The sequence below is a fragment of the Balaenoptera acutorostrata genome, chromosome 8, assembly GCF_949987535.1.
Source record: "Balaenoptera acutorostrata chromosome 8, mBalAcu1.1, whole genome shotgun sequence".
In the NCBI taxonomy this organism is placed as follows: Eukaryota; Metazoa; Chordata; class Mammalia; order Artiodactyla; family Balaenopteridae; genus Balaenoptera; species Balaenoptera acutorostrata.
Window position 1 is genome coordinate 111,528,435 of NC_080071.1, and position 27,167 is coordinate 111,555,601.

General features: G+C 34.5%; 1 protein-coding gene across 2 annotated transcripts in view; it reads right to left on the reverse strand.

The window, feature by feature from the left end:
- DPP10 (dipeptidyl peptidase like 10) overlaps positions 1–27,167 on the reverse strand; it is a 690,622-nt gene that overhangs the window by 469,707 nt on the left and 193,748 nt on the right. For both annotated transcript variants that reach the window (XM_057551306.1, XM_057551305.1), the window contains exon 3: positions 17,421–17,516. In XM_057551306.1, coding sequence (XP_057407289.1) covers positions 17,421–17,516 — 96 coding nt within the window. The remainder of the gene's footprint in view (positions 1–17,420; positions 17,517–27,167) is intronic.

The window sequence follows — 27,167 nt, forward strand, 5'->3', positions numbered from 1 at the left end:
CTCATGTACATGCAACAATGTGTTCTTTTTCCATGGTTTGAACACTACTCTTTTGTTTGACAAACCTTGGAGAGTAGAAAGGGGTAGTTTGGTGAGAGCAAAATGCCAGACGTGTGTAACCAGCGCTATCCAGCTCATTCACTGAGTTTACGGGATCTTTAAACGATAAGAACAGACAAAATTGTCCCCAAATGTGAGAGCAGCATTTGGAATTTCAAAGCAGGTAAGGACTGTGCAAGCAGGCTATTAGGCAAATTTGGCCAAAACAAAAACAAAGCAAAACACAAAAATAAAGTAGAAGATTTTCTGTTCTCTACCTTTTACTTTCTTCTAACCTGTACCGAAGCAAAGTTATTTTTAAAAGTTTTCTTTTTTCTTGCAACCTTATTAAGGTATGATTGACTAATATAAACTGTATATATTTAAGGTATACAACTTGATGTTTATTTATTCATTCATTTATTTATTTATTTATTTTTGGCTGCGTTGGGCCTTCGTTGCTGCGTGCGGGCTTTCTCTAGTTGGAGCGAGCAGGGGCTACTCTTCGTTGCGGTGTGTGGGCTTCTCATTGCGGTGGGTTCTCTTGTTATGGAGCACGGGCTCTAGAGCACAGGCTCAGTAGTTGTGGCGCACGGGCTTAGTTGCTCCACGGCATGTGGGATCTTCCCGTACCAGGGATCGAACCCGTGTCCCCTGCATTGGCAGGTGGATTCTCAACCACTGTGCCACCAGGGAAGTCCCCAACTTGATGTTTAGGTACGCATATACATTATGAAGTAAGCACCACAATCAAAGTAATTAACATATCCATCACCTCACGTAGTTACCATTTTCTTCTTTTTCTTTTGTGTGGTTGGCCTACCATCTTAGCAAATTTCAAGAATAACAATACAGTATTGTTAACTATAGTCACATCGCTGTATGTTAGATCCTCAGAATTTATTCATCTTGCATAACTGAATCTTTATACCCTGAATCCCTCCTCCTCCAATAACCTAAGGAATCTCCCTCCAGGTCTGCTACTTATTAGCAATGGGAACCTGGGATAGTCTCTGGGTTTAGTTTTTCCAGTGGTAAAGTGGAGATCATAAAAACAATTCAGAGAGTTGTTGTGAAGATTAAATAAAGTTGAACATTGCACACAGCCCAATGGGCAAACACTCAACACCCAATCAATAATTAGGTATTGTGATTCTCATTATGGGGCTTTGACAAAAGTAATGCCAAACATATTGGTTGACTTGGGCAAGGCCATACAGTCTAGTGAATATCAATTCTCCTTCAATAAGAATAGAGACAAAACTTCTTAAGTGGTTTAACACTTTTAGAGAATTTATATCCCTTGTGATGCTCACAATGACTTTAGGAAGAAGGCGTAAGAGGAATTACCCTCTCAGTCTTATGGGTAATGACATGGCCACTTGGAGAAGTCAAGTGACTTGCCCACCATCTCAACCAGAGACAGAACTAAAGCTCTGATTTCTGGAGGTCTAACCCCTCCCTTGTCAGACACTCCGTCTGACATACCGACAGGACGCTTCTCCACCTTGATGGTTGGTAGGGCCTCAGAGAGTATCACATCTGAACAGTACAGAGCAGCAAAGTCAATTAATCATCAGCCAGAAAAGATTATGGAGTACTTATGCTACACAAGGCCTTACTCACTTTTCTAATTAAGAGGCTTTATATTTTTTTTATAATTTTTGAATACAATAGCATCTTTCTGGAATTAAAACCTAAGGAGGGCAATATAAAAAATATTTTGTCATGGGGTGATAAAAGGAAAATTAAACAATTAGCAAAACTGGTCATGGCAGAAAATCAAGTGAGCATTCACACTCCTAGGAAAGAGGGGGAAACACATACAACTAACTAATATGTGTATCTTTTTCACTTACAAATTGAATATCATCAGAGACTAGGTAGGTGCAAGCTACCTGCTTTAAGATGCTATTTGCAAGCACATGGCAGTGACAGGTTAATGGCTTGGGTACATAGCCCCAGTAATGAATGTTCAAGCTCATTAAAACTGGCACAGGTATTGACAGCACAAAGGAGTATGCCAAGGTGTTATCAACTGAAAGTGCAAAATGAGATCAGCTTTTAAATTATGTTTCAGAAACTCCATATGGCCAGTCAAAACAAAGACAAAAGAGTGTTATGTCATGTACTGGAGGTTCCTTGTGTGGAAAGGAGAAGCAGAGGAATTTCTGTGAAAGCTGACACCGTTCCTTAGGAACTGTTTTAGACCAGAGTACCAACTGGTTTCTAACTAAACCAAAGAACTATTCAAACAGTGGGTTAAACCATGGTTTTCTGTTGACTTGGAGACAAAATGACAAAATCTTAGAACTAAAGTTGCACTCGGGGATCATCTTTTACAATTTTCTATCAATTATATGAATCCCACTAAGGTATCCTTATCACATGATCACCCAACCTCTCTAATACTATTAGCAAGGAATGGAAAAATCACTATTTTTTACTTAAACCAACCTAGCCAAAAGATGGAAAACTACACTTGTTACATGTGACATATTGCAGTTAAGCAGACATCCATCCCTGAGAGCTTTCATTTTAGGTAACTCTAAAGTCTACATGAAAAATCTAACCCCTTACTCACAGGATGGCCTTTCATATCCAGTGATGGTTTGGATAACACCTCCAATTCCTTCTTTCTCTAGGTCTGACTTTCTTCAACCATATTTCAGGAATTCCAGCTCATAATTCTGGGTTTTAACCTCCTTGCATTTACTCTTAAAGGTAAGCTATATCATTCAGAATTAGCACAATTCCAGAAACCAGCTATGATCAGCATGGAATACTCCCCTCCAGCACCTCTCCAACAACTGCTCTCCTTTTTCTCTCTGCTTCATTTAGATTTATTCCTTTCACTGTTCCAACCTTTAGTATTTCACACTCATACTTGTATCCTTGGATGAAGAATTACCGTAACATGTTGGTAATCATTCACATATTGATCATAATTACTTAGAGGTTCATTATACTATTCTTTTCACTTTTATGTATAACGGAAAAAGTTAAATTATGAAAGTTGTACAGTAAGTCCCCTACATATGAACGTGTTCTGTTCGTAAGTCCAGCAGAGTTAGCCTAGGCAGTCAACTAACACAATCAGCTATACAGTACTGTACTTTAATAGGTTATAATACTTTTCACACAAATAATACATAAAAACAAACACAAAAATAAAGAAAACATTTTTAATCTTACAGTATAGCACCTTGAAAAGTACAGTACAGTACCAGCTACATCACTATTGCTTTTACACTTGTTTCTGGACATCCTGGGCTTGAAATAAAGATACTGTACTACTGTACTCTATACAGTACTGTACAGTAAAGTACACAAAACCACAACCACTTGTAGCATGCACGTGACAATGTATGCCAGACACGTGAACTAACTTACATGAATGGACATGCAAACGCACATTCACATCTTTGAAAGTTCACAACTTGAAGGTTCGTATGTAGGGGGCTTAATGTATAAAAAATGGCACAATCAGAATATCCTCTTCTCAGACCTTCCACACTGCCCAAAAGTCCGAATTCTCATTTGAAACAAGACACAACTAATATTTTAACTCATAAATAGATGCATAGGGCATTAAGTCATTATCATTATTGATGATAAAAATGTTGGCATCTTACATGACAGCATAAATTGGATTATCAGCTTAACTCGTGTCATTTAGCAAGTCTGTTAGAAATTGAAAAGGAGAATCAAGTTTTGAAAGTGATAGCAGAGAACTTTAAAATTCTACTACTACTATTACAAATAATAATAATAGTAAAACTTCCACTTAAACCAGGTAATATGAAGTTTAGAAGTATGCATTCTAGCCACATTGCCAATTGCTTTAGGGCCAGTTGTGCTACCACACATAAATTTGGTTAATTCCAAGTAAGAAAACTGGGGAGACCTCATGTGTCATTCAGTCAAACCCACTGATTAAGAACCCGGGGTCCAGCAGACTGATGGTGGTGAGGTTTTCCCAAGGTGAATATTCAGTTACTGAGCCAGGGCTCCTGAATCCCAGTGTAATACTCTGTTTTCTATTCCACATTAAATTTTAAATTCCACATTAAGTTCTGTGTGCATCTTATTTCAGAGTTCTTGTATGAATTGATTAGAGAAGTTTCACTTTTTCCTACATTAATTATATACCTTATGCTTAATCTTATATCTGAAAACTATTTTCTCTATGTTATGTGTCTTTTCTTGATATTGTATTCCTTAAACTTATATTTGTTGACAGTTACTATGTTCATTGTTGACTGAGGTTAACAGTAGAATATGTGAACTTAATGTCTGAATCTGCCTCCTTCTAGCTGTGTGGACTTGAACAAGTCACCTATGTACTTTAAAGCTCAGTTCGTTAACTTATAAAGTGCATATATCTCTACTTAAATTAGAGAACTAGAAACATTTGTATGATAAATTAAAAATGCAAGCACAGTTCCTAACTACTATTAGATAACCTCCAAAAAACATAACTTTTATTATTGGCATTAATAATAAATTAATGAAAGCAGATATTACAACTTTTTTTTGCATCCCTGCAGTACTATATAAAAATAGTATTTAATTTTTATCAAGAACAAAAATAAAAGATAAATATAGAGAAGAAGTAGAATTAAACTGCTAGATATACTATTGAGTGTACCTCTATGAGCACACATGAAACCAGACCACTGTGAACAGGATGGAACTAGATGCTTGTGCATGAAATGACTTACTATAGAGAATCTTAGCCATTTAATGATAAACAGAATTATCTCAAGCAATTCTTCTAACTAAAGACTTTCTGAAATGTACTTACGTGCTTAATATTTGTTTACCCAATATAAAATAGTGGAATAGTTGATTGTGTGTCATCTAAAGGTCCCAATGGCCCATACAGACTGACTTCATGACCAACGTGATTAAGTAGAATTAGCCTTAGAAAGAAATGCACACCACCCCCCAACACACACACACACACACACACACACACACACACACACAGAGGCAGAAAACATGACTCAAGCAAAGCAAGTTGAATTAAAAGCTTAATGTGTAGTGTAAAATGTGACTTTATTATTATGGTTTGCTGCAAGACTTTTTTTTGAAACAGCTACAGTCAATGACACAAAAATGATTACATTTTCTCAACATCACCTAAAAATTCTAGTCAAATTCATATAGTCAGATATGAGTCAAAGGAAATCTTCCCTTATTATTATCTATCTTTCCCATAATATGTCTTTCCTTAAGCCATAGATGTGCTTTTATTGGTTTATAAACATTATTAAATGTTAGTTTAAGGACAACACAAAAAACTCACCTAAGACATTTTCTCTACTCTGATGTATCCTACCCAACACTGAACATGGAAAACCTGGATTCTGGCCAGAGCTAAGTACTGACGTCGAATTGGGAAGAAGTGCAGAAAAGCTCTTAGTGTCTCAACTTACTCATCTATGACACAAAACTAATGTCCACCCTACCTCCAAAACAAGGTTTTTCAAAGAAATGCAAATAAGTAACATATGTTGAAACATCCTAGAAAAGTAGAAAAGTAAATGTAAACATGAATTATTATAAACATATTAGGTGAAATTCCTGTTACCGACATCTCCCATTCTAAGGAAAATAACACAGCTGGTAACGATCAGAGCAACTTCAAATTCTTCTGTTTTAAAATCATAATCTAATAATATGACTCTGCTAAAGGAGATCAAAGTATAACAAGTACAGTAAAGTAATAGTATTAATATTCTAAGTATATACTAATCTGAGTTGATTGACTTTTTTCACCATTAATTTTAAACACACACACACAGGCACACACAGAATATTACAGATACTCTTACATACTATGCTAATTCCTGTGACTCTGTCATAATACTTCCTTGCTCTCCCAGTGATGTCCTCTTTCTTCTCCTGGGCTCATTTGACCTCTACACTGAGACTGAACTCCATCTTTTCCATAAAGATGACTCCAGTTATTCTTAGCTCAAACTGATCTCTGTCTTTTTTTTTTGTCTTTTCTTCAGTAATAACCCAGGAGTGTATCACCAAATTGTTGTCTGATTATTTCAGGTATGTTATTTTCATCTAGTTTCTAAATTCCCTGGGTACCATAATCATATTTTATTCCTTTTAAACGTGTCAGTGGTATATGTATATATTAGTCATAACTATTATCACATATAAGAGAAAACAGTATCAAATAAAGGAGAGTCAAAGAGAATAAAAGAGTTCTAAAAGCAGAATGTGCTGGTGTTGAGGAGAGAAATGTGGAACAGATGTGTTTTGGCTTCTGGGGAAAAGGTTAATCAAACCTCATCATGGTCTGAATTGAGTATTTCTTGAACTCTCATATTACCTCTACTTCCTACCCCAGTCACGGCCTTTTGATGACTAACTTTACTTCTTCAAACTCTGTATACCAAAAAAAGGTACTGTGAACAATGAGGAACGTATTCATAATTTTCCTGAGCAAAAGAACTGTGTTCAGTCATCTTTATAAACTTTATATCTAGAAGAATGCTTGGCTATGCTCAATAAGTATATCTTAAAGGAATATTAGATGAATAAATTGATGGAAAGATAGATGCCAATGTCAAAGTTATCTATTAATCTTTATTTGTGTTGACAAACCCAGTTCCTGGGCCAACAAAGCCAACACCAACCATGATTGTGTGGAATGCACTGTAAGTACACAGTCTGTTTTACTGCAAACCTTTTAAATGTCAACGGATCCTACCTGGAATATACAAAACTCTGGGGCATGTAATTGGAATTCAATAATGCTTGCTGACGAATCTAAGCATAACTGTTTCATACCACTCACGCAGACATTTTTTCCTTTTAAAAATCAAACTATAGTTTTCTACTTTAAAAAGTCAGTTGTGGGCTTCCCTGGTGGCGCAGTGGTTAAGAATCCGCCTGCCAATGCAGGGGACACGGGTTCAAAACCTGGTCTGCGAAGATCCCACATGCCACAGAGCGACTAAGCCCGTGTGCCACTACTGAGTCTGCACTCTAGAGCCTGTGAGCCACTACTACTGAGCCCACATGCCACAACCACTGAAGCCTGTGCGCCTAGAGCCTGTGCTCCGCAGTAAGAGAAGCCACCGCAGTGAGAAGCCTGAGCACCACAACGAAAAGTAGCCCCCGCTCACCACAACTAGAGAAAGCCCATGTGCAGCAATGAAGACCCAACGCAGACAAAAATAAATAAATTAAAACAAATAAATTTATTAAAAAAAAAGTAGGTTGTAACATAAAAGTTTAGCTCTCATAATCTAAAATTTGGTTTATATTTCCAACTCCCTTTAAATACTCTTAAGTAATCATTGTATTTCTAAAACAGAAATATTATTTTCCTAAATTTTTCCCCCGAAATACTAACACTGGATTTTATGAGTAAATCCTTTTTCCTACTCCCTCTTTGCATTTAGTATAAATATAGTCATTTTAACATAAGCTGGAATCTTAAAAATATTTTCTTAAAAAACTATTTAGATTTAAATTTCAAACAAAAAGTATGAATATTTGCAGTGGTATGTAAGGTTAACATAGTTTGATTTTTTTATACTAAATATTTTTATTTTGTTTTTGATTTCAAGTGCTTTTAATATAGATTAATTTAAACTTTGGTTAAAATATATGGAGCATGTAAATCATTTAGCAATAAAGAGAACATTTTTGGTAATCTGCAGAAAAGTAAATATGCTTTAATAATATACTTCTGTAAGCACTTCTTTAGTTTTGGCAGGAAATGATCTACTCTTTAAAAAAGAAGATCAGCCATGATAACAATTAATTATATTTTTAACCTAATTTTCAATTCTTTGAGCTGTGAGTCAGGAAATACAGATGTCATAATTTCAATAACCTTCTATGTATTTACATTACTGGGAGGGGAAGAAAAAAACAGTAAACTATAGGGAATATTCTGTCTCAACAAACAAGGAGTAAGAGTGCTATTATAAGAATCTGTGCCTCTTAAGATAGTCCAGCACTGCTCTGAGAACATTTTTATTTTAAAGAGAATTTAGTAGATTTTTACATGTTATAAAAATAACAACATAAAAAGATAAAAAGTTTAAAACATTAAATCAATCATAGAAAATTATTTAATATGTTAGCATATTTAATTCTGATATACTTTTGTTGCATCTACAAGTGTGTGATACAACTGGGAATGTACTATGCATATTATTCTGTATTCTACCCTTTCCACTTAATATTTTATTCCAAGCATGTTCTAATGTCATTATTTTTTTTCAAAAGATCAGTTTCAATGGCTGTATAATATTCCATTAAATGGATGTAAAATAATTTATCTAACCACATACCTACTTTTGCACATTTACTCTCTACTCAATATTTTGTCCTTATAAATTATGTTTCAATAAAAATATAAATTACCCTCAATACCTCATAGTCATGAATTCAATTCAACTTTTTTAAACTATCAGCTTGGTTGATGGTTATAAAAAATTAGGGAAAAAATTAAAAATAAGTTAAAAGAGTTAAAATTCTGACCCAGAGCTGGGAGTGATAATGCTGTCAGAAGTGTAGCTCCCTGCACACAAAGAAATCCAACAGTTTCTGCAACACAACCAAACTGAACTGATGGACGGAAGCCTTTGCATGATAAAACAGTGCCAAACCAAAAAATAACAAACTAGATTCATTTGTCCCATTTCCCTAATTATGAGTAAATATTATTGATATTATTTCAGTAATTTGTGTTATTTTTCATGAAGATTACAACAATGGCTTTTCACTTTCTATTCAATATCCTGGATATAATTCATCAGGATGAGGCTCCCAGGGCATTTATAAAGAATTATCAGATGCCCAGAGCATCTCTAAAAGCTGTTGTCAGAATAACATTCTAATAACCATTCTAAGATCTATTCAGCTCAAGATTTTTGCATTTTATTTATGTTTTCGTAACTTTTATTTTTTGCCTTTACCTTTTTACCTTTACTTTTTGAACATTCTTGCTTATTTAATTTTCACTGTGCTTTTGCCTACAGGAACTATTATCTCCACTTTAGATGAAGAAACCAAGCCTCAGAAGACATTAAAAAATTGCTGCAAGACTCTGGTTTGTCTCTGTTTAAGGACTTTTCCTATTTCAATATGTCATACTGTAACACACTGTTTGAAAGATAACAGGTTTAAATATCTATTTTTGAATATCATATGGTAGATGAGTTCAGTTGTCTCCAACATTGTCCGATAAAATTAAGATTATATCCAAGGGGGGGAACCTTCAAGATGGCAGAGGAGGAAGAAGTGAAGATCACCTTCCTCCCCATAAATACATCAAAAATACATCTACTGTCACAAAGACAGAAAACTACAGGCCAACATCACTGATGAACATAGATGCAAAAATCCTCAACAAAATACTAGCAAACAGAATCCAACAGCACATTAAAAGGATCATACAACATGATCAAGTGGGATTTATCCCAGGAATGCAAGGATTCTTCAATATATGTGAATCAATCAATGTGATACACCATATTAACAAATTGAAGGAGAAAAACCATATGATCATCTCAATAGATGCAGAGAAAGCTTTTGACAAAATTCAACACCCATTTATGATAAAGACCCTCAAGAAAGTAGGCATAGAGGGAACTTACCTCAATGTAATAAAGGCCATATATGACAAACCCACAGCCAACATCGTCCTCAATGGTAAAAAACTGAAACCATTTCCACTAAGATCAGGAACACGATAAGGTTGCCCACTCTCACCCCTATTATTCAACATAATTTTGGAAGTTTTAGCCACAGCAGTTGGAGAAGAAAAAGAAATAAAAGGAATCCAAATCGGAAAAGAAGACGTAAAGCTGTCACTGTTTGCAGATGACATGATACTATACACAGAGAATCCTAAAGATGCTACCAGAAAACTACTAGAGCTAATCAATGAATTTGGTAAAGTAGCAGGATACAAAATTGATGCACAGAAATCTCTTGCATTCCTATACACTAATGATGAAAACCTGAAAGTGAAATTAGGAAAGCACTCCCATTTACCACTGAAACAAAAAGAATAAAATACCTAGGAATAAACCTACCTAAGGAAACAAAAGACCTGTATGCAGAAAATTATAAGACACTGATGAAAGAAAGATGATACAAACAGATGGAGAGATATACCATGTTCTTGGATTGGAAGAATCAACATTGTGAAAATGACTCTACTACCCAAAGCAATCTACAGATTCAATGCAATCCCTATCAAAATACCAATGGCATTTTTCACAGAACTAGAACAAAAAATTTCACAATTTGTATGGAAACACAAACGACCCCGAATAGGCAAAGCAATCTTGAGAAAGAAAAACGGAGCTGGAGGAATCAGGCTCCCTGACTTCAGACTATACTACAAAGCTATAGTAATCAAGACAGTATGGTACTGGCACAGAAACAGAAATATAGACCAGTGGAACAGGACAGAAACCCCAGAGATAAACCCACACACATATGGTCACCTTATTTTTGATAAAGGAGGCAAGAATATACAATGGAGAAAAGACAGCCTCTTCAATAAGTGGTCCTGGGAAAACTGGACAGCTACATGTAAAAGAATGAAATTAGAACACTCCCTAACACCATACTCAAAAATAAACTCAAAATGGATTAAAGACCTAAATGGAAGGCCAGACATTATAAAACTTAGAGAAAAAAATATGCAGAACACTCTATGACATAAATCACAGCAAGATCCTTTAGGACCCACCTCCTAGAGGAATGGAAATAAAAACACAAATAAACAAATGGGACCTAATGAAACTTAAAAGCTTTTGCACAGCAAAGCAAACCATAAACAAGACCAAAAGACAACCCTCAGAATGAGAGAAAATATTTGCAAATGAAGCAACTGACAAAGGATTAATCTCCAAAAGTTACAAGCAGCTCATGCAGCTCAATATAAAAAAAACAAACAACCCAATCCAAAAATGGGCAGAAGACCTAAATAGACATTTCTCCAAAGAAGATATACAGATTGCCAACAAATACATGAAAGGATGCTCAACATCACTAATCATTAGAGAAATACAAATCAAAACTAAAATGAGGTATCCCCACACACCGGTCAGAATGGCCATCATCAAAAAGTCTACAAACAATAAATGCTGGAGAGGGTGTGGAGAAAAGGGAACACTCTTGCACTGTTGGTGGGAATGTAAATTGATACAGCCACTATGGAGAATAGTACGGAGATTCCTTAAAAAACTAAAAATAGAACTACCATACGACCCAGCAATCCCACTACTGGGCATATACCCGGAGAAAACCATAATTCAAAAAGAGTCATGTACCACAATGTTTACTGCAACACTATTTACAGTAGCCAGAATATGGAAGCAACCTAAATGTCCATCGATAGACGAATGGATAAAGAAGAAGTGGCACATATATACAATGGAATATTACTCAGCCATGAAAAGAAATGAAATTGAGTTATTTGTAGTGAGGTGGGTGGACCTAGAGACTGTCATACAGAGTGAAGTAAGTCAGAAAGAGAAAAACAAATACCGTATGCTAACACGTATATATAGAATCTAAAAAAATAATAAATTAAAAAAGTGGTTCTGAAGAACCTAGGGGCAGGACAGGAGTACAGACGCAGACATAAAGAATGGACTTGAGGACACGGGGAGGGGGAAGGGTAAGCTGGGACGAAGTGAGAGAGTGGCATGGACATATATACACTACCAAATGTAAAATAGATAGCTAGTGGGAAGCAGCCGCATAGCACAGGGAGATCAGCTCAGTGCTTTGTGACCACCTAGATAGGGAGGGTGGGAGGGAGATGCAAGAGGGAGGGGATGTAGGGATATTTGTATACGTATAGCTGATTTACTTTGTGATACAGCAGAAACTAACACACCATTGTAAAGCAAATATACTCCAATAAAGATGTTAAAAAAAAAAAATTATATCCAGGGCCTCACGTGTGATCATTCATCCCAGCTAGACATTTTCCAAAAAAAAAATAACCGTGCAACAACTCACATGCGTGATGGACATTGGGAAGGACAAGTTTGTACAGATCAGAGAAAAATCTATGCACACCCTGAGGAAAAGAACTGAAATGAAACCTCTACTGATCGTGGATCAAGTGGGCCCTCCTTAATATATCAAAGAAATATAATAGTTCATCTCATTATGCTAACCGAACTATTTTGAGTTTTAATTGGATCCAGACAGTGTGCTAATTGCTGGGGTGACTCAAACATAAATATGACACAAGTCCTATTCCTCAGGGTTTACTGTCTCTTGGAACCGAGCTGCTCTAAGAGCCATGTTGGGAGACTACAGCCAGTTGGGAAGTGATGGCCACTGGTCCACAGTGCGATAAGCTGAGCTGAGGGTAAGCATTTAGATGCTTTCGTAGCAATCTGACAGTGCCGCCAGATCCAAATGCATGGTAAGTGGCCTAATTTCACTGAGCAGATGCACCCATGGGTGAGCCAGCAACAGACTCACTATACGCAGAAGAACCTCATTACATGATGTTGTGATTCAACCTTAGTCTTTCCAGTATACCCCAGATGTACTTAAAATCCAAAATAGGTTTTTTGATGAAAAGATACATGATTTATAATCTACAGAATAAATGTTGAAATTAGCCAGTGGTAAAGAGTTGAAGATAACGTTTAAAAATACAGTATCCCTTTATTCATTTTGTATAAAAGCTTAAAATGAACATCCCGAGATTGTTAAAATTGCTTTAAAAATCTCCTTGCATTACCATCATCCTTATTTTGGAGACTGATTTCTTCTCTCCAATAATATTATTAAAACAAAAATAGAGACAGTCTACACGTACCTTATCCCCTAAGAGTGGTGCCGTTGTCAATCTAACCTAGATTAGTTAACAAGAAGGAAGCAAGTTCATTTCCTACATGAAAACCTCTGAATACTGATATGCCAGTTCCTGTTCAAAACCTGAGAATTGGCATTTAATGTGAATAATCACTGTTTCTCTCAATATCTGTTTAATTCTCATTTAGCAATAACAAAAAGTTATGAATATAATAGCAATCCTATTAGTCGCCTGTATATCCTCTCTCAAAGTAATATATGAAATTCCTCTTTTATTCCAACGTTATGTTGGTACTTATTATATATTTTTGCAATGTAATTTTAAAACAATTATAATGAGCTAAATTTAGGGGCTGTATTTGTAATATTTACTTATTTTATTTTTCTAATAATTGATTTTATTGTATTTTTCAAAAACACTGATTCATGCCAAATAGGAAATACAAAGTATTAAATTTTAAAACAGTGGTCTTTCACAATAGTTTTAGAAGCACTGTCTTAGAGGAGATTAGACATGTTATAATTATAATCAAGGAAGAAATTTCTATATGAGAGAATCAACCTCTGGGGTTTAGAGGAAGAAGATGATCCTCACTGCTGGCAGGAAACAGAACTTTGCACTTGGGAATCAAGTTTCCAGTGGGACAAAATTGGGGCTGTCAGACTGGGGAGGGGGTGCCCGGTAGAGAAAGTAGTGTTGGCAAAGGCACAGAGTCAAAAGAGCTTTTGAGCCTTATGAAGAATATCAAGCAGTTCAATACCCCTGAAACATAATGTAAAGTAGAATAGTAGGATAGAGGCCAAGCTTGATTCTGAGAGGTCTGGAAATCAAAGGGAGGAGTTTGGGATTTTTTCAATTGGCAAAGGGGTTCCTCTGATGGTTGTTGAGAAGTGTGTTTACAGTTTTTAGCTGGGCCTTATAAAGTTGTATTTGGCAGGAGACTGCTGGAGGATTGGAGACCCATGAAACTAAATAAGGAGTTTGGTATTAACATATATATGCTGCTATATATAAAACAGATAATCAACAAGGACCTACTGTATAGCACAGGGAACTCTACCCAATATTCTGTTATAACCTCTATGGGAAAAGAATCTGAAAAAGAATGGATATATGTATATGTATAACTAAATCACTTTGCTGTATACCTGAAACTAACACAACATTTTAAATCAACTATACTCCAATATAAAATAAAAATTAAATTAAAAAAAGAAAAAATAGTTATAAAATCACATAAACATACATATTTATCGGAAAAAATTCAGGAAAAAATGAATAAGCAAAAAGAAAAAAAAATATATCAGGTCAAAATCCAGCCATCTGGAAACACTCACTGGTATACAGTAGAGACAGTGTGAATCACATACTATCAACTCTGTTTTAAAGACATTTGTTTACTTTTTATACCATAAACATGTAAACATGCTTATACATATTTTTAGTGACTGCATAAGTTACCATTATATGGATGTCCTTGGGGGAGATGACATGATTGCAATATTCAACATGAAAGGATTAGTCACTGTGAGATCTGTCCCCATGAGATTGTCAAAGAGGTAGTTAACGCATGTGTTAAAGATGTGGAATGGCATCTCAGAGTGAAACACTGGGAGAAGGTAGGTTTTATACTTCAACATAGTGATTAAAGCAGGCTCCACCTCTTATCAGCTGTGTTTTTGGATAAGTGTTTTGCTTTAGCCTCAGTTTCCTGGGGTTCATCGTTATAACTTACATGCTATCTATGAAATATGTCTATAAAGCATCCAGCACAAAGCCTAGCGTAGAAGGCACTCAATTAATATTAGATTTTTCTTTGATGATTGATAGGTCCTCAAATGTACGTGGGGAGATGAATAATGTTAAAGAAGATGGATTTCCGAGTTTCAAGGTGACATTACTACGAAGAAGATGCTATAAAAATGGAGATTTGAAGGATCTGAGCAGATTTGGTGGAAGGCAGTTGTTATGCTAACCATGAACACGAGCGCCCATCCAAAGCTGCACTGACATTCACAGACATATTATTTGAGAAGCAGCATAATGAATGACATTGCTACACTTCAGCCCGCACACGTCAGGGCCACCTAGACGCCCTCCTTCTCCTTGACCAGTAATGCATTAAATGCTCCTACAGTGACCTCCAAGAACTAAATGAAGTTTCCAAACGAGCTTAAGTTAGACTCCTTCAAGCCACTTATATACTATAGAAAGCTGGTGAGACATGTCATGAGAATAAATAAGAAGCTCACATTTTACATTTAGATATAATCTGTGACAATGAAGCCAGGGTTACACACTGTATGTATAGTCCCCACTGTATTATCTGGCTTCGTGAGGAATACGTAAATAGGCCAAGTACCTAGTGATTGCCAGAAAGGTGATCTGGATTGGATAGAGGAAAAAATGAGCACAAATCTATCCCCCTGCTCGAAAAGCAACCCAGTGCACACAATCTACTGACAGTGAGTCAATTCTTTCAGTGGTATTTGTAAAGACCACATGGCTCTAAGAGCTTAGATTTTGTTTAATTCTGTTTAAAAGGTGGTTTTATGTCAAGTTCTTTTATAAATATGTTTGATCTTAGGTTTTATTTATAGTATGATAATAACACTGCAGCTTTGTCCCAGGATATATTTTCAAAATCAGCTTTACCAATGATTGGTAAAGAAATTATGAAAAAAAAATGATTAAAACGATTAACTCCAAATAATTTTATTTTGATATCTTGTGAAGCATTAGAGTAGAACGCGCGCCCTAGATATTGAAATGTGGCTTAATTTAGTATGCAGTTCACTGCTTAAACACCGCTCCAGTCCTTTGGTACTTCGATATCAAAGTATCAGTTACACACGGGAGTAAATGCCTCTTTAAATAGTTCAAGCTAACCTGAGAAGGGGGACACGACCCATGATTTTTTTCTTGCTTCCCAAAGTCAAAAACTGCACAAATTTCTATAGTTTGGTCAAAATCATGATGAATAAAACAGAATATTATTCAGCATTTCAAATCTAATGACTTAAATTTTTTTGCTCATCTCCTTCAATAGAAAATACTTGCTAGCAAGTAAAAAGATGACTTACAAAATTACAGTGGCACATTAGGAGAATGATTTGTGGGAGATCCACGTATTAGAGCAATGCTAGGTAATTCCGTACCTTTTTTAAAATTTAGTAATAGTACTCATCTGAAATAAATCATAGTGTACCTCTGAAATAATCATAGTGCAAAGGCAACAATAAGGCAAGACCCAAATTTATGAACAATTCAAAATGAAAATATACAAATCAAGGAATAAAACTGATATCTTGTTTTCTCAATTTGTAACATCATCAGCATGATAATACTTACCTTGCAACCAATTTCAACTGAAACCTAAGTTTACAGAAAAATAAAACTGAACTTCTGTTAAATGATTTCATTCATTTATTCAAAAAAAAACAAATCTTAAGTGCTTGCTGCTCTCCAGAAACTGTATCAGTGCTAGGCAAACAAGTATGATTTGGCTCCTGCCCTCATGAATTAAGTTACATTCTTTTTATAGCTTCCATAAATAAACATTTAATTTGCAGGCATAAATGTATTTAATTAGGATATTAGAGAAGAAAGGATGGACTGTAAGTGAGACGTTATTCATTAGGTACAAAGGCAAAGCTCTTTTTAGCTATCATACATGTAACCTACTCTAGGCCTTGAAAACAAGCAAAGATATTATGTCTAAATAAAATGAAGGGCAAAGATTAACAGCTATCTAACCACGGTGATTAGTATGGTCAGGCAAATTGTAATATTCCAGAAATGAAAACCTGACTTCCTTTTCACCAACACATTTCTTATAACTGGATTACCCAATAACTCCCCCTACCACCTCCCACAAAGACAAGCCAAAGTCCGTGGAACCACTCAGTGGTTTTGATTGATTGATTGACTGATTGTATTTGTAATCTAAATTCTTTTTAAAACTTTTTGAAAATAGCAAAATCAGAAATAACCTAAGGAAAGCTGAGGTGATTTCTTTGCCAAGCCGCAAAAATGCAATGTGCTCCCATGCCCTTTCTGTCATTTCAACTTTGTAGAGTCAGTCTCAGACTGGAGAGTCTCCCTAGTTTGTGGCATTTAAACTTAAAAAGAAAAGCCACAAAGAGAGAGAAGAAAATTAATCTGATTGCCAAATTTGAATCACTTATATGTACGCTCCCAAAATCTATACTTCTACACCAAGGAGAATTAGCCAGAGAAATGCTAGAGATGTAACACGTGTTTGCAGTCACATAACTCATGATTCATGAGGGAAGAGCAGATACAGAGCAGTCAATCTAATGTTTGGGGGATAATCTTATTGATGACCTACCTTAGAAATTAGTTTTCTCTCACATGAGCCAAGGTATAAATTTCTGATTAAATGGTATCTGTAATCATTGAAGCATAACGTCAATTAAAATAACCACTGGTGGTCAACCAGTGGTCAGCAAAACCACTATTTAATTTTAATTATACAGAACTTGAAATAAATATAACATATAAGAATGTATACACATACCATTGATCCATCGAGCTTCTGGATCATGGAGCACAAATTCTTTCCTGAAGAGGTCTTCTAAAGACAATCTGGTTTCTGATGAATTTGTGAGTTCATCTAAAATAAAGTAAATTTTAGGTTAGACACATTCTCCAAAGAAGACATACAGATGGCCAAGAGGCATATGAAAAGATGTTCAACACCGCTAATTATTAGAGAAATACAAATCAAAACTACAGTGAGATATCACCTCACACCAGTCAAAATGGCTATCATCAAAAAATCCACAAATAATAAATGCTGGAGATTGTGTGAAGAGAAGGGAACCCACCTACACTGTTGGTGGGAATGTAAATTGATACAGCCACTATGGAGAACAGTGTGGAGGTTCCTTAAAAAACTAAAAATAGAGCTACCATATGACTCTGCAATCCCACTCTTGGGCATATATCTGGAGAAAAACATAGTCTGAAAGAATACATGCAGCCCAATGTTCGTTGCAGCACTGTTTACAATAGCAACCTAAATGTCCATCGACAGAGGAACAGATAAAGGAGATGTGGTACATATACACAATGGAATATTACTCAGCCATTAAAAAGAATGAAATAATGCCATTTGCAGCAACATGGAAGGACCTAGAGATTGTCATACTGAGTGAAGTAAGTCAAACAGAAAAAGAGAAATATCGTATGATATGCCTTATATGTGGAATCTAAAAAGAAATGATACAAATGAATTTATTTACAAAACAGAAACAGACTCACAGACTTAGAGAATGAACTTATAGTTACCAGGAGAGAAGGATGGGGGGAAGGGATAATTAGGGAGTTTGGGATTGACATGTACACACTGCTATATTTTAAATGGATAACCAAGAAGGACCTACTGTATAGCACAGGGAACTCTGCTCAATGTTATGTGGCAGCCTGGATGGGAGCAGAGTTTGGGGGAGAATGGATACATGTATATGTATGGCTGAGTTCCTCTAGTGTGCACCTGAAACTATCATCAACATTGTTAATTGGCTATACTCCAACATAAAATAAAAAGTTTTAAAAAGTCTTAAAAAAAAACTAATGAATTATACTATTTGGACTACTTTACTTTAAAAATATGTTAACTAGATGATAATATAAAGTGGAAATTTTACTGGTTTTTGGCATTAGAAGTTTGTCTGTTCCATGATACTTTTCAATACATTAAATTATTTTCAATATTAAAATTGTCTTGAGCTACCACAAATTTAAGAGATCAATCCCTTGTTATGTAGTGATATATAATATGAAAGCAGTTAATAATTTCTATTGTGCATTGTGCCCCAAAGCATACATTTTTCACTGTTTAACCATAATCCAGCCCAATACTTTCCAAAATCACTTCAACATATTCTCTCTAATGATAAATTTACAGTTTTGTTGTAAACACCAAAGATGAAGAGGTAAAGGCCCCAAACAAATATGGTCAATAAAACTTCCCAACTTGAAAGGAAGTTCACCAAATAAACAGAATAAATACCAAAATTCCACAAATAATTACCACCCAACAAATACTAAGTGGACTTAGGAGTTAAATGTAAAAACACAATATAATGCCAGAATATGAATGAAAAGCACATGTTTATATTAGTCCCTGACACATAAACTAGGTGCACTTCCCTTTTAAATCCCAAAATCTAAGAAATGGAAGGACAACACAGTTTAAGTACCAAAATTAAGCATAGCAAGCATACTTTTAGACAAAAGAGGCTACAGATAAGTTTGTGATATTTCATTTTCTTTGCAAAATAATATCATTGTTTATTTACTGTATAAAATCATCTTTGTGACCTCTCAGCTGTGACCTTAACTCTGGCTGAAAATAAAATGTCAACAATATATGCTAACCTCATTAGATATTGTTTTTTTAAAAGTTCGGTACTTATTGCAGCAAGAGCTTTGTTTCTTCCAGCTGAAAAGCTGGGGCAAAGAATCAATAACTTCAAATGCAGTTTCTTCCAACATGAATCAACCATGTAGTTAACCCACAAAATAACTGTTCAGAAACAACTGAAAAAAATATAACAAGTGGAACTAGTGAGAATTGTTTGACCCAAGCCTAGCATAAGACGTGATTATATACAGATTTGCAAAACAAAATGCCCCATTTGACAGTCTGACACAACAAAATTTAAATTTACCTTATTCATTCAACGAATAGTAGGGCTCTTAATTTTCAAGGTGTTAAGTGAAGTATTGTAAGGTGCAGGAGACAAATCTATGCCCTGCCCCGAGGGGTTCACACAAAGCAAGAAAGAATATGATGGATGTCAGAATGAGGATACAGAGTACTGTATGAGCTCAGAGAAAGGAAGGAAAATATCTTGCAAAAACAATCAGAAAAGGCTTCAGTGAAAAATATAATGGCCAACTATCATCCATTGCTGGTGGGAATGAAAAATGGTACAGATACTTGGAAGACAGGTTAGTGGTTTCTTAAAAAACTAAACATATAATCTAACAGTTGTGCTCCCTGGTATTTACCCAAATGAGCTGAAAACTTACAGCCACACAAAAATCTGCACATGGATGTTTATAGTAGCTTTATCCATAATTGCCAAAATTTGGAAGCAACCAAGATGTCCTTCAGTAGGTGAATGGATAAACTGTGGTCCAGACATTGTGATACTATGAAGTGATAAAAAGAAACGAGCTATCAACCATGAAAAGACATGGAGGAACCTTAAATTATTAATTGAAAGAAGCCAGTTTGAAAAGACTCCCGACTGTATAATTCCAACTATGTAACATGTTGAAAAATGTAAACTATGGAGACTCTAAAGATACTAGTAGTTAGAATGGTAGATACATGTCATTATACTGTTGTCCAAATCCATAGGATGTACAACAGCAAGAGTGAACCCTAAAGTAAAATATGAACTTTGGGTGATAATGATGTGTCAATGTAGGTTCATCAGTTGTAGTAAACATATCACATGTGGGAAGTTGACAATGGGGGAAGTTTTACCCATGTGAAGGTAAGGGTAAATGGAAAATCCCTGTACTTTCTGTTCAATTATTCTGTGAACATAACATTTCTCTTGAAAATAAAATCTATTCATTTTTATTTTTAAAAGTTAAATGACCTGGGCCTTACAGGTTTCAAAAGACAGAGAAAGGGAATGGCATGGACAAGTGAAGGGCTGAGAGCATTTTAGAAAAAAGAATGACTGCTTTTTGTTTGACACAGCAAAAAAGCTTTGATGCTAGAATTAATTTTCTGTCATAGGAGTTTGGGATTTTAATCAGATGAGCTAACTTTATCAGGATTTCAGAAATATATTTATTCTGTGAGATATCTCAATAAGACCAGATTTTGGTATAGACAAGTTTCACAATTTAAAGTTTCCTGAGATTATATAAATGCACCCTAATTTGTCCAATACAATCCCTTTAATTCTTAGATGATTATATTTTACCATCTCTCTTTGATATGCATTTATTTAGTTGATCCAATGAAATTTATATAGGTAAAGGTAGGAGGTAGGAGTTTAACTTTCAGTAGGAAAGTAGATTATGATAGCACAATCTATTAAATAAATGATCCTTATCAACTGAATTGAAAAATTAACTATATTTTTGCTCCTAGGTAAATTCCACATATTTTGTTTAGTGTATCTTTTGGGCATATGTAAAACAAACAAACAAAAAACCACCTTGTAAGGCAAATGCAGCACACCATACAATCTTATTTTCAAATACTTTTTTCAAATATTATTTTGGCAATTCTCAAACGTCTGTCCTTTCATATGAGCTTAAAAATCATATTAAAATCCACCAGAATGGGAATCTTATTAAAACAGCATTATATATACACAGCGAATTGGAAAACTTTAAACTTTAGGTATATTAATTGTGTTTCATCTTCTATTTTTCATATAGATCCTTCACATTTCCTATTATATTTACTAGTAAGTATATATGGTTTGTTATTGTGAACAGAATATTTCCCATTGTTATTCTAAATGAGTTTATACACACACACAGTTAATAATTATATTATTCACCATATCACATTTTCTTTAAAATGCCAATGGAAATTAAATTTTATTTTTCTACATATTCAATTCTATCATCTGAAAATACATTTTCTCTTTTTCCTAAAGTTTAAATTTATATGTATATATATTTATATGTATATCTGTGTGTGTATATATCTGCATTTATATGTATATATGTGTGTATATATACATTTATATGTGTATATACACACACACATAATATATATATATAAAATTTTCAGGTATTGCAGATTCACATGCAGTTGTAAGAAATAATACAGAAAGACAAATCCTTTATACACTTCCTCCAGTTTCCATCAATAACGTATGATATCTTGCATAAACAATATCTCAAAAAGAAATTGACATTGATACCCTCCACCAACTCTATTCAGACTTCACCAGTTCTGCATGTATTCAGTTGTGTACATATGAGTATATGTGTCTGTCTTTAGTTCTATGCAACTGTATCAAATATGATGAGCACCAGTAAGGCAGAGAACAGTTCCATCACCAGAATCTCCTGTGTTGCCCTTTTATTGCCATAACCTTCCCCTGCAACCTTTGGCAACCACTAATCTATTTTCCACCTTAATGATTTTGTAATTTCCAGAGTGCTATGTAAATGGAATCATGCATTATATAATATTTTGAGATTGGCAGAGATCCATCTTAGTTGTTGAGTGTCAATACTCCGTTGCTTTTTGTTGCTTGGTACTATTCCAGGGCATGAATGTATCAGTTTGTTAAACTATCCATCTGTTGAAGGAAATCTGGATTATCATTTGAAGCTTGGGGTTATTATGAATAAAGCTGCTATGAACATTAATTATAGGTTTTTATGTGAACATAAATGTTCCTTTCTTTGGGATAAATGCCAAAATATGCAATTGCTGGGTCACATGGTGCACATTTAGTTTTGTAAGAAAATATCGGATGCTTTTCTAGAGTAGTTGTACCATTTTACATTCTCACCAGCAATGTAGAAATGACCTAGTTTTTCTGTGTTCTTGCAAGAATTTGGTGGTTTTTTAAAAAAAATAAGCCATTCTGATATATGTGAAATGATATGTCGTTGTGGTTTTAATTTTCATTACCCTAATAGCTAATGAACATCATTTAATGTGCTTATTTGTGATGTTTATATCCTCTTAAGTGAAATGTCTGTTCATGTCATTTGCCCATTTTCTAATTGGATTGTTTTGTTTGTGTGACTGTTGAGTTTAGAGTCTTCTATTCTAGACGCAAATCATTTGTTGATATGTCAACTTCAGATTTCCTCCAGCCCTCTACCTTGTCTTTTCATCCTTTTAAAAAGGACTTCTGCAGAGGAAAAGTTTTTTAATTTTGATGAGATCCAGTTTATCATTTTTTCCTTTTATAAATCACACTTTTATTGTCAAGACTAAGAATGCTTCAACTAAACCTGAAGATTTTTCTCCTATCTTTTTTCCTAAAAGGGTAATAGTTTTATATTTTACATATAAGTCCCGGAATCATCTTGAGATACTTTTTGTCTATCATGTGAGGATTAATTAGAGGTTCATATTTTATTTTTGTTTTTTTGCATATTGGATGACCAATTGCTCCAGCACCATTAAAAAGCATTTATTTCATTTTAGTGAATTATTTCATTAGCTCGAGTGTCAAAACAATGTTGAATAATAATGATGAAATAACAATCCTGCTGTCTTCTTTTATTATGGCAGCATCTTTAATATTTCATTATTTAATAAGATATTTTTTCTTGATTTTTGGAAAGGAATCTGTATCATGCTTAAGTAATTTGTTTTTATTCCTATGTCACTTCAAATTTTTATTTGAAATTATAACTGTCATGATACGCTTCCAACCTTTTATATAAACATAATTTTCTCCTTTAATGTGTTGATATAAAAATTGTATAAATGAAATTTCCTATTTCCAACCACCCTCTATTTCTATAACAAAACCCAACTGGTCATGGCAAACTATTATTACTTTTCTACTGCTAGATTAATATGTTAAATGTTTATTTAAATGTTTAGATTTTTTAATGAATTAAACTAATGGTCCATTATTTTTTTTCATTTTGTATTATACCGATCAGTTAACATTTTAATAATTTTATTAAATATTCTGAACTTCATTTATTTTCTCTAATCTGAAATAATTCAATAATTTTAATAGTAAGGATATTTTAACTCCAATTGCCCCTAGAATTTATTATAAAATCAACTCATCAAAGTAATTCAAACTATTGTGATTAAATTTTAAATTTAAACAATAATCAGATAAAACTTAAGGTTTAATTTATTTGTCTTCATTCATTACTGAATGAACTGTATATACTTCATTACTTCATTCCTTTTTCTGGTTGTTTCTTTTTTCCTTATTTCTTTGTCCATTTCTTTAAATTTTTCTTAGCTGCTAGGCACTATCCCTGAGGTCTCTTGAATTTTTCAGTCCTAGAAAAGAGACTTCTTCCTTCTACATATAATGAATAATTAAGCTTCTGTTTTAATAGCCTTGGAGGTTGGTTGTTTATCCCCTAGCTCCTTTTATCTCCACATCTCATCATAGTCTTTTGGAGTGTTCATCCTTTGTAATCAATCATCCCTTTTCCAAATGCCCCTCCCCAAGCCCTAATGGGATATCCATTTGGAGGGGAAACAGGCTCCGCAAACTTAAAGATTCTGACAAAGTTCACATGGTTAGTAAGAGGCAGGACTGAAATTGGAACCTACATCTCTCTAACTTATTAAGCTCTACTGTCTCTCAAAATAAGTTTTCTTTTCTCGTTCTCTATAATATTGTGTTAATTAGTTTTTTTTAATGTACAATTTTATAAGTGATAGTTTAAGAATATTCTTATTTCCTTTTAGCCACAAGAATCCTTCTCCTGTACCCTCTCCAGACTTTATTAGCATCCCATTCTGCTCCAACCTGCTCATGAAGGTACCATTGCCACAGTCTTTCTATTTTCTCACATAGAGCAGTGTCACAGCATTCATGAAAAAGTGGAGCTTTTTGTTTGTTTTCTTCAAGAAATTGTCTATAAAATGTCAGCCTGAAACTCCAAATTTACCCTCTGCTCATTGTTGCACTCTATTTAGTATTAATATTAGTAGCATCACCTATCACACCTCATCAGCAAACATTTATAACCCAGCTGCAACCTGATTTCTCAGGAACTTAATTTATGTTAGAACCATCTGAAGAAATCTTATATTTGATACATTTTAATAATGTTCTCTCTATTTTGACTCTACGGCCCCACTTAGCAAACAGAGAATCCTGGGCACCATTTCTTCATCCCAATCACTCACATCGAACACTGAGAAGGTAGCTTAAGAAGGAAATTGGTATTAGATTGTAAATAATTTTAAGAGATGATTCCTCATGTAAAGCTCCTTTCTTACAAATCTTCAGAGGAAGAAATTCTGAAATCAATACCTATTTCCTAATATCAACAAAATATTACTTAACTTTTTTTTTTTTTTTTTGGCCACACCTCACGGCCTGTGGGATCTTAGTTCCCTGATCAGGGATCAACCTCTGCCCCCAGAAGTGGAAGCACTGAGTCTCAAACACTGGACTGCGTCTCATAGACTTTATCCTTCACAAGTAAGGTACTGGGTAACATATCATCTCTAGTTATTTTGTAAATAAATATGAGATACCTTTTGATGTGTGTGCATACATACATATATATATAAGTGTGGATACATGTGTGAAAGTCTGAAAACCTAATATATGTTGATAGTTGCTATTTCTTTTTCTTTAATGTTTGCTGTGGGTTTGTCATATATGACCTTTATTATATTGAGGTAGGTTCCCTCTATGCCCACTTTCTGGAGAGTTTTTATCGTAAATGGGTGTTGAATTTTGTCAAAAGCTTTTTCTGCATCTATTGAGATGACCATATGGTTTTCATTCTTCAATTTGTTAATATGGTGTATCACATTGATTCATTTGCATATATTGAAGAATCCTTGCATCCATGGGATACATCCCACTTGATCACGGTGTATGATCCTTTTAATGTGTTGTTCGATTCTGTTTGCTAGTATTTTGTTGAGGATTTTTGCATCTATATTCATCAGTGATATTGGCCTGTAATTTTTTTTTTTTTGTAGTATCTTTGTCTGGTTTTGGTATCAGGGTGATGGTGGCCTCATAGAATGAGTTTGGGAGTGTTCCTTCCTCTGCAATTTTTTGGAAGAGTTTGGGAAGGATGGGTGTTAGCTTTTCTCTAAATGTATGATAGAATTCACCTGTGAAGACATCTGGTCCTGGACTTTTGTTTGTGAGAAGATTTTTAATCACAGTTTCAATTTAATTACTTGTGATTGGTCTGTTCATATTTTTTATTTCTTCCTGGTTCAGTCTTGGAAGGTTACACCTTTCTAAGAATTTGCCCATTTCTTCCAGGTTGTCCATTTTATTGGCATAGAGTTGCTTGTAGTAGTCTCCTAGGATGCTTTGTATTTCTGCGGTGTCTGTTGTAACTTCTCCTTTTTCAATTCTAATTTTATTGATTTGAGTCCTCTCCCTCTTTTTCTTGATGAGCCTGGCTAATGGATTATCAATTTTGTTTATCTTCTCAAAGAACCAGCTTTTAGTTTTATTGATCTTTGCTATTGTTTTCTTTGTTTCTATTTCATTTATTTCTGCTCTGATCTTTATGATTTCTTTCCTTCTACTAACTTTGGGTTTTGTTTGTTCTTCTTTCTCTAGTTTTTTAGGTAGAAGGTTAGATTGTTTATTTGAGATTTTCATTATTTCTTGAGGTAGGCTTGTATTGCTATAAATTTCCCTCTTAGAACTGATTTTGCTGCATCCCATAGGTTTTGAATCACCGTGTTTTCATTGTAATTTGTCTCTAGGTACTTTTTGATTTCCTCTTTGATTTCTTCAGTTTTCTCTTGGTTATTTAGTAATGTTTTGTTTAGCCTCCATGTGTCTGTGTTGTTTTTTTCCCTGTAATTGACTTCTAATCTCATAGCATTGTGGTCAGAAAAGATGCTTGATATGATTTCAATTTTCTTAAATTTACTGAGGCTTGATATGTGACCCAAGATGTGATCTATCCTGGAGAATGTTCTGTGTGCACTTGAGAAGAAAGTGTAATCTGCTGTTTTTGGATGGAATGTCCTATAAACATCAATTAAATCTATCTGGTCTATTGTGTCATTTAAAGCTTGTGTTTCCTTATTAATTTTCTGTTTGGATGATCTGTCCATTGGTGTAAGTGAGGTGTTAACGTCCCCCACTATTATTGTGTTACTGTCGTTTTCCTCTTTTATAGCTGTTAGCAGTTGCCTTATGTATTGAGGTGCTCCTATGTTGGATGCATATATATTTATTATAATTATATTTTCTTCTTGGATTGATCCCTTGATCATTATGTAGTGTCTTTCCTTGTGTCTTCTAACATTCTTTATTTTAAAGTCTATCTTATCTGATATGAGTATTGCTACTCTAGCTTTCTTTTGATTTTCATTTGCATGGAATATCTTTTTCCATCCCCTCACTTTCAGTCTGTATGTGTCCCTAGGTCTGAAGTGGGTCTCTTGTAGACAGCATATATATGGGTCTTGTTTTTGTATCCATTCAACAAGCCTGTGTCTTTTGGCTGGAGCATTTAATCCATTCGTATTTAAGGTAATTATCAATATGTATGTTCCTATTACCATTTCCTTAATTGTTATGGGTTTGCTTTTGTAGGTCCTTTTCTTCTCTTGCAT